The 9502-nt window shown below is 45.4% G+C and overlaps 1 protein-coding gene across 1 annotated transcript in view; it reads right to left on the bottom strand.

The window, feature by feature from the left end:
• Positions 1-1309: 1309 nt before the first annotated feature.
• FGFRL1 (fibroblast growth factor receptor like 1) overlaps positions 1310-9502 on the bottom strand; it is a 115383-nt gene continuing 107190 nt past the window's right edge. The window contains exons 5-6 of the mRNA XM_056861891.1: positions 4568-4921; positions 1310-1728 (exon numbers count right to left, since the gene is read on the bottom strand). Coding sequence (XP_056717869.1) covers positions 1310-1728; positions 4568-4921 — 773 coding nt within the window. The remainder of the gene's footprint in view (positions 1729-4567; positions 4922-9502) is intronic.

Below are 9502 nucleotides of genomic sequence, written 5' to 3'. Positions count from 1 at the left end.
GAGAATCGTATCATTTTCCTGGAACGTTTGCAGAGCAAACTTTTGTGAAGACAAACGAACGCAGCAGAAGAAAGTCGGAAAAGGAAGAGTGACGGGACAGCTGCTGATAGAATACGGTAGATGAGATACAACAGAACTGGGGGTGGGGAACTACCTATTTTATATTTCAGAGTGTGGCACATATTAAAATTGAACAAAATCTTTATTTTTGATCAAAAATAGGTATTGAAATGCCTGTTCTTGATGAAATTATACATTTTTCTCTTTTTTTGTTTTAACAAAATAAATTAATATACATGTCTTCTGTTTAAACTCTATATAGAATTAAAAAGATTTTAGATTTTTGACTGAATTAACTTTGAGTCCAGTTGGGTATTTAATATGGCCCTACTTTGCTTCCTTTTCCCCTTGAAACTAGACTGAAATGAAATTGCATGAATCAACAAAACAGATTGAATCCCCCCACCCCCACCCCATCCAGAAGTGCACATTCAGCAAATTTATTTTTCTCTGGAGACAGGTTTTGTTCCTCTTTCCCAACTGGCTTTAGCCAGCTTGGCGCACCCCCTCGCTCTGTGGCCCAGACGTTCGCCCCCTGTTAACCATGAACTGGTTTTTACTTCAGGGAAGGGCAGCAAGATGGGATCCATAAAAAAATCCAGCAGTTTATTATTATTATCATTATAATAATTAAATATAAATATAAAAGCAAGTTGTACAATGTCCTTTGTGTTTTTGGCAGTTGGGGGAGGGAGAGCTCAGTCCTTTCCAGGAAAGCCCCCCGGTGAAAAGTCATCACTAGCTTGGTTATTGCTAATTATCAGGCAACACTGGAAAAGTTCACAACTTTAAATAAAAATATCCCCCCCTCCCGGGAAACCAACAAATATGGTACTTTTCTTCTTTGGAAGGCCATTTGAAGGCTCTTGACGTTTTGGCTCTCAGCAGCGGGTGCCTCCTTGCTCCCATCCCCTGGGAAGAGGCGCCCCGAAGAAAAAGGATCCTTGGGGTTGGCCCTTCCAGGAGCTGACCGGAGAAGAGAAGCAGCGGCGGACAAGCTCCTTCTCCCGCCTCCTCTCGTTTCCATGCCAGGAGTTTCTGACTTCTCAAGGGGCGCAAGAGGTCGCCGTTGCCCTTTGGGAATTCCTTCATCATTCCTTGTCACAGTAGCAAAACAGCAGAACACCCACGTTCCACGCCTGTCTCCAAAACGCTTTTGTTTTTGGTTTGCTTTCACGTTGGTTTCTTTCCCTCCCTCGGCGGTGCACGCTGCTGACTCACATGGCCCAGCACGGAGAGGGGCTGCCCCTCAACACTGGAAGTGAATGTGTTGGTGCCGGTGAACTTTGCCTTCCACATGGGAGTGTGTGTGGCTGTGGATGTCCGTGAACGTCTTTGGGTACATTTTGGATGCCACAGCTGAGGCCAGGCCAGGCCCCTGGGACAGCAAGTGCTGCTGCTGCTGCTGCTGCACGACGTATTCCTCGTAGTTAACGGAGGACAGGCAGTCTTTGTCTGGGACCGGGGCCACGCAGACCCTCTCCCGGGGGTGTGACCTGTGGATGGGGGTGGCCACTGGAGGAGAGCAGGGCTTCTTCTTGGTCTGGCACAGCCACAGGAGAATGGTTCCAAAGATGAAGGCCGCCCCAGAAGGGATCCCAATGATAACGGGCCACGGAAGACTGCTGGCGGAGGAAGGAGCTACAGGCGGGCTGGGCGGCTTGGGATCTGGTAAGTCAGGAAGAAAGAGAGCAAAAAAGTTAGCAGGAACCAGTCATGGGAGATTCTTACCAGGCGCCAGACAGAATGCTGGATTTTGGAATCTGCTGTCATTATAGAATCATAAGAGTTGGAAGGGACCACCAGGGTCATCTAGTCCAACACCCTGCACAATGTAGGAATTTCACAACTACCTCTCCCTCACACCCCCAGTGACCCCTTACTCCATGCCCAGAAGATGGTCAAGATGCCCTCTCTCTCGTGAACTGCCTCTCATGAACTGCCTAAGGTCACAGAATCAGCATTGCTGACAGATGGCCATCTAGTCTCTGCTTAAAAACCTCCAGGGAAGGAGAGCCCACCACCTCCCGAGGAACCACTCTAACTGTTAGAAAATTCTTCCTAATGTCTAGATGGAAACTCTTTTGATTTAACTTTAACTCGTTGGTTCTGGTCCGACCTTCTGGGGCAACAGAAAACAACTCGGCACCATCCTCTATATGACAGCCCTTTAAGTACTTGAAGATGGTTATCATGTCCCCTTTTAGTCTTCTCCTCTTCAGGCTAAACATACCCAGAGCTCCTTCAACCTTTCCTCATAGGACTTGGTCTCTAGTGCTGGCTAACCTTCACCCCAGCAAGTTGGAGTTTGGGGTGAAAGTTAACCAGCACTGGTAATAAGCAATCCTTGGTGCTGGTTTCCTCTTTGAAGCATCCCAAAACGATGACCAGACCATTGTCCTTTGCCTTGAGAAGGTGGATTCAGAAAAGGAAGAGGCACCAGAGGCAATATTGCAAATTTATGTTGGCTACTGGAGCACACAAGATAATTTTAGAAGAAAATCAGCTTGTGTTTCATACAGCAAAATTACAGCAAAGCTGTACAGCAAGATTACAGCAAAGCTGTAATGGATTATAAAAACTGAGTGGATTATAAAAGCTACGGTTGGTTTTAAAAGAAATGGGTGTGCCACAGCATCTCATTGTTTTGATACACAATCTGTACTCTGCCAAAGGTGTCAGACAAGGATGTGTTTTGTCTCCCTGTCTGTTCAATCTGTATGTAGAACATATCAAGGAAAGATGGATTAGGTTTAGATGAAGTCGGACTGAAAACTGGTGGAAGGAACATTAACAATTTGAGATATGCAGATGACACCACATTAGTGGCAGTAAATAGTGAAGATGTGAAATTACTATTGATACTGGCAACCAAGATAATTCATACCACAGTATTCCCCATTACTAATTAATTCTCATCTACATTTCCAGCCAACTATGCATTTAAAACATTTCATTTTCCTGAAATTCCAATCTTGATCTGTTATGTATGTAAGACATGGCAGCATGTTTAGCTAATTTGTTTATCCATTCTTTTAGAGTTGGGCATTTATCTGTTTTCCACTTTGCTGCAAATATTGTTCTTGCTGCTGTCACCATATATTTGAATAGTTCATTATATATTGTTGGTATATTACTTGGTAGTATAATAACATAATTTTAGGGTCCATCATAAACTTAATTTTAAAATCTTTTGCATTTCATCATGGATCTCTAACCAATATTTTCTTGCTCTCTTGCAAGACCACCATCTATGACAGAAGAATGCATCCATGTTTTGACATTTCCAACAGTTCTCTTTAGGGTTACTATTAGTTTTCACTGAAATATACCATCTGTAGAACTTTTTATACCAACTCTATCTTAATATTTGGCATTCTGTGAACTTTAGCCGATAAATCCTCCCATGGCTTCATATGTATGTTTTCTCCGAAATATTGCATCCATTTTATCATACAGTCTTTTACCTGCTCCATTTCAGTATCATATTGCAGTAGAATTTCATATTTTTTCCTTGCAAATGTCCTGTATTTGTGGTTATTAATTGTTCAAAATCTGTCTTCCTTCTTAGTTGGCCTCCCTCTGCAGCTATTTGTTCCTGTAGTGTGGTCACAATTTGATAAGAGCCACTGAATATTCTTTCCTACTTCTTGATTTTTTGCCAGGTTTTTATTTTTCCTTGATTATCAATCATATTCTCATAAGTTATAAGATTAGTTATCCTTCTTATGCTTCTTTCACAGTAAGCATCAACTGGGGATATCAGTGGCGAGATTGGGGGACTCGGTTTACTTCTGCACTGGTACCATATTCTTAGCAGACTATCTCTCAAAACATGTTTCTCGCCTTGAATTTGAACTGTCCTTAATGATTTCTGGATCCAGAGATCGTTATGTATACCTTCTGTAACATCTATTATTTCCAATTTTGCTGTCCTTTGGTTGGGAGCTTCTTGTGTGGCTGTCTTGGGTCTGTTAAAGCTGAATTAAATGTTATTGTGTTTTAGATATTAAACATATTTGGTAATATTTTAATCCTTTATTTTTTATTTTTTTATTTGTTAGATTTATAACCTGCCCTTCCCGGCCAAAGCAAGGGCTTTTACCTTTGGTATTTGGATGTCATTTGTCTAAAAATCACTGTACTCTATAGACAATCCTAAACAGTAAGTAGAGCTCAGTAAAGATCTAACCTGAAAATTTCAGCGTCTTAAACTTGGGAGCAGGAAACATGAGAAACTGGCGAAATAGGCGTTACAAGGAATGGCCGCCTTGGCTAAAATTAAGTGAAAGTGGAACAGGAACCAGGCACGTTGTTAGGACCTGGGCTTACCCCGCCCTCTGCCCCCTCCCTTTCCACGCATAGCGCAATGAAGGAATCCTGGGTAGAAACTAACTCTGTTTCCTTGGTTTTGGAAAAAAAAGTTCTGCTCTACACAGTCATGTCAAGACAAAACAGAAGGGAAGTTTAGTAATCCAGCCAATAAGCAAAAGCGTTTCCCCCTCACCTGGCAGCACCGTCAGGAAAGCGCTTCGGAAGCTGTATCCCATGGTGTTTGCACCCAGGCAGATGTACATCCCGGCATCCTCCTCCTTGGCTCGTGTGATCATGAGTTTGTTCAGGTAGGAGCCATCCGGACGGGACCAGACCTCCCCAGTCGGCAGCACTACAAACTTCTGTCCCCCGACATCGATGGTCGAATTATACTTGTTCTCGGTCCCGTATTCCACCCTCTTCAGCCACTGGATGACGGGCTTCACGTCACTCCTCACCTTGCACTGGAAGGAGGTGGTCCCCCCATAGTCCACCGTTGTGTTCACAGGGTGTGTCCCTGTAAGAATGGGTTTGGATCTTGTTCTTTCTGGAAAAAAGCAGTAACCCCCTTTTTTAAAAAAAGTCTTTCAGAAATTCTCTTTGTGCAGGCTAGCCTGACCTCATCAGATCTCAGAAGCTAAGCAGGGTCACCCCTGGTCAGTACTTGGGTGGGAGAATACCAGGGTTGCTACACACAGGCAGCCAATGGCAAACCACCTCTGAACGTTTCTTACGTTAAAAACCCTATGGGATTGCCTTGAAAACCCTACAGGGTCACCATAAATCGGCTGCAACTTGACGGCAAAAAAAAAAAGTATAATGACACCCCAGAAATGCTTTCAAAACCCTAATAAATATGGGATTAATCCAGATGGTTCAGGGCACCCTTTTGCCCAAAAGTAAGGCCTTTTGAATCTCAATAAATGCAAAGGAAGAACAATTGACATACATAATTTTCCCATTGAAGAAGGGAGACTGAAACTACATTTGTCTGATTCATGTCCTCTATTATTTTCTGTAGAGTACTTATTTATAAAGAAACAGTTATAAAAAAAGGTATGAATGGTGTTTTGCTGGGCTGTTTTTTTTTGCATTCCAGAGATAGTTATTTGTGATATGTTAATTTTTTTTGGTCTTTTCTTTCCCCTGCCTGTCAGTTTAATTAAAGCAGCAGCTCAGCTAATTCATTTATTTCCATACTACATTTTAACCAAGTGTGCAGTTTGGAATATGGAAATATTCTGTACCACTGTATGCCCTGGGGGCAGCCACATCAGCATACATAGAACTGTAATGTTGGGATTGGCCCCCTGGGCCTCAGAAGACCGTCAAAAGCACTGTGAGTCCAGCATCCTTGTTCAACCAGGAGACCATCAGGTGCCTCCAAGACCCATAAGCTGGCCACAGAGGCCAAGCCCCCCTCTGCTGCTGCGGCACCCCCCTCCAGCCAGAGGTGTTCAGAGGTGCTTATGAACATGGCCCTTCTATTTAAATATCAATGGCTTCTGATGAACTTTACTCTCTGAGAAATGGGCCCTGATCACTTTTTAAAGCCCTACGACAGTTGTGTTCCATAAGCAGATTCCACTAGGTGAGTGAAGAATTACTTCCTTTTGTCTGTCCTGAATCTAACGCTCACGTTGGCCCCCATGTTCTAGTATTCTGGGAAATAGAGAGAAAAAAATCCTCTCTCCCCACTTCCTCTATATCATATATAATTTTAGAACCTCTTTTATAGAAACCTAAAATGGAACACACCTTTTTTACTAGAACCATGTGGGATGAAAGGCAGCCAGAATGCTTACCAAACCATGGAAGGGCCCTCCCTGAACCATGATATGTTGGTGAGAACATGGCATAAAAACATTTTCAGTTTATGATCCCTTATATTACAGTGTTTCCATGCTTTTTGTTTAGGGGATCTGCTTCCTTCCCTCCCTTCCCCAACACAATTTTGCTGATGGTTACGAACTCCTTTAGAGACCTCCGATATGGCCTGCTGCTGCTCCCAGGCGTACGGCCCACACCCCATGAGCAAGTTCCCCAGGGGCCACCACTGAATGTCACCAGGGTCAGCTCACTTCCCACCCCAATTCTCCCTAAATTAGAAGCTGGGGAGGACAGAATACAGCACAGCGTGGTACATTCAGCAATGATGATAGTGAACGCAGGAGGAACTGTCAGTTTGGGGTGAGAAACAACAGTGGTCCTGACCTCTGGGGCCTCTCCCTCCCACCAGCCACCCTTGTGTGGGAACCTGTGCATGAGACTCAGAAACCACGTGCCTGAACAAGAGGGGGAGCTGCGAGGGCTTCGACTGTCCCCCTCTCTCCTGTGCCACCAGCTCTGGTTTCCTGGCCGCCAGCTGCCCCCCAACAGCTCTAGTTCACCTGCCCTCCCCCTTCCCGTTTGTCCCTTCACAGCCCTCACCACTGCTTGCATGCGGTGGCAACCAAAAATCCCATCTACGTTGCTTTATGCCATCTCGGTGCCCGTCCAGACATCCCAGGTCAGGCTTTGAAGGGTTTCAATTCCAAATTAGTTTTTAAACCATAAACACAGAGTTACCTGCAAGCCCTGGGTAGCCTCAGATTTGCAGAGCTCTGCCTGGCAACCCCAGCTGGCTTTGTTGCATGACTTTGGCCCTGTCTGCACAGGGGTTGGACCTTCCCTACTGGATACAGCGACAGTCTCTTTGGTCACTGGCGTGTGCACATTTAACACAACCCCCATCACAAAGAGCTCAAGGAGTGGGTGGTGAGGTGGCAAATTACCCCAGCGTGTCCTTGGCAGACTTAGGGAAAGACCAAGCAAGGGGTAAAGGAGGAAAAGGGGAAAGAGCTACGTTTTGAGCCACAAGTGAGCAGGAGATGAGAGGGAAGATTTAACGGAGCAAATGGGATAAGCGCAGAACCGCCCCCCCCTGGCCTGCTGCTCAAACAGAAACCATTTGGAGCTTTATCTGCCTTGGTCTGGCACGCATTTACGCCTTAGCCTACAAAGACTAATGAAAACAATGGAGAGCTTTTGATAAAAAGAAGCAGCAACATAAATGGGGACAGAAAATAACTTGTAGCAAAGTTCTCCCTGGTTTTAGTGAAGTGGAAACGCCACATCTGACATCGAGATGAGTCTTGATTCCTTTCCCTGTCTCTGCTCCTGGTTTTAGTGTAAACACATGTTTCTCCTGCCTCCACACAGCTGCTTCTTTATCAGTCCCAGATGTCCAACAGGTTTGTACACTCTATCCACCAACAGAACCCCTCCAGATGTGCTTTTCATTCCCATTTTTCTACAGAAAGAGAGTTACTTGAGGTCGATTAGGGCCTGGGGAATGTAGGACTAAAATCCAAAGGTGCAAGTCCAATCTGTTGAGATCAATAACCGTTTTGTTATTAACTTCAGCTGCCCTGACTTGGATGCCCATGAGTGGGGCTGTCCAGCCCCTACCATTGGCTCTCCACCATGCACATGGGATGCCCTTGGGGTGGGCTGCCACGCCCAACGTAAGGCCATGCGGTGCAATGGTGGTGGTGGGGGAAACTAAAACCATGCTCCACCTGAGACCTGGGCTCTAACAGACGGACAGCATGATCTTCAGGGGCTGCCTGTTTAAACATACCAAACATCCAGCACTGCACTATCATAATAACTTTGGAGGCAACATATGCCAAAAATGTTAGATTTTGTCTTCAGCATGGAAGAGGAATCAAGCGGAGGAGCCAGAGGCAGCACACAGAACCACGAGAGCCCAGGACGTAGAGAGGCTGGAAGGCCAAGACGGGAGGAAACTGGAAGCCTTGAGAGGCGCTGATGACAGTAGGCAAGAAATGTTATTTCTCTGCAGCCATCACATCAGCTGGTTCCTATCCATCGCCACTTTTTAAGATATTTCAGTATCTGCTGAATCCTAAATCTGAGCCTTTATTGTCTCAGGAACAGACAATTAGCTGTGATGCCCCAGGCCTTTTCCAGGCCGGGCTGTGGGACACAGAGATGGCCCTGGTGGCCTTCGCTGACAAACTGTGCCTGAAGGTAGGCAAAGGCCACGCCTCTTTGCTGCTCCTACTGGATCTACCTGCAGCCTTTGATACACCAGATCATGCCATCCTGTTGAGGTATTTGGAGGCAGGAGGAGGTCTCGATGGTGGTGGCGGCTTGGACTGGTTTAAATAGTTCCTCATGGATCAGACTCAAAGGGCGGCTGCTGTAGATTAGCTATGGGTGGGTGCTCTCTGGTGCAGTTCCCCAGGGTGCAATCCTTTCCCTCCTGTTATTCAACTTCTATGTGAAACCTTTTGGAGAAATCATTCGTAGATTTGGAATTAGATGTTATCACTATGCGGATGACACTTAGCTCTGTGTCCATCTGTCCCGTGGTTGAGGAGCCACCTGCCAGGCTGCTGTGGTCAAATGGTTTGAAGTGAACAAACTGAAACTGGACCCAGACAAGATGGAAGTGATGCTGGTGGGGAAGGGGGAGACCTCGAAGGACAGACACTGTGCTCCCCACCTTCGATGGGGTTCAGATGACCCTTGCTGACTTGGGGAAGGGAAGCCAGTTAATGCAGCTGTAAAAAAAAAAAGTCTTCTTCCAACTTAGTCTAGCCTGGAAGTCTTAGCCTCTACCTCGATGGAGCTGATCTGCCCACCTGGATCCACTCCACAGTAACCTCCACAGCCCTCCATGGCCTGGGTCCATCATATCTGTGGGACTGCCTCTCTCCCTATGTTCCACCACAACAGCTCTGCTCATATGAGCAAGGCCTTTGGCCAAGTACCACCCTTCCAATGGGCAAAACCAGCAACTGCCCGTACACCTGCCTCCTCTGTTGTGGCCCCCACAAGAGGAACGGCTGGCTTGACGAAGTCAGGAAGTCTCACACTCTCCTGGCTTTCTGCAAATTATGCAAAACTGAATTATTCAAGAGGTCTCTTCAGTTACTTCTACCCATTTCAATTATTTTTCTGTAATTTCCTCCAGTTTTCCTACATACATTACTAAAATTACAAAATATCAAGAATGTAAGAATGTAAGAATGATTTCTCAATTTTATCGATTAAAAAAAATCAGTAGTAACGATTACCAATTCTTCACAGAATTTTTAAAATAACCACTTCATTTGTC

The sequence above is a fragment of the Euleptes europaea genome, chromosome 16 (assembly GCF_029931775.1).
Source record: "Euleptes europaea isolate rEulEur1 chromosome 16, rEulEur1.hap1, whole genome shotgun sequence".
NCBI classification, from domain to species: domain Eukaryota; kingdom Metazoa; phylum Chordata; class Lepidosauria; order Squamata; family Sphaerodactylidae; genus Euleptes; species Euleptes europaea.
Note: the sequence above shows the minus strand (reverse complement) of the source record. Positions and strands in the feature narration are given on the sequence as shown.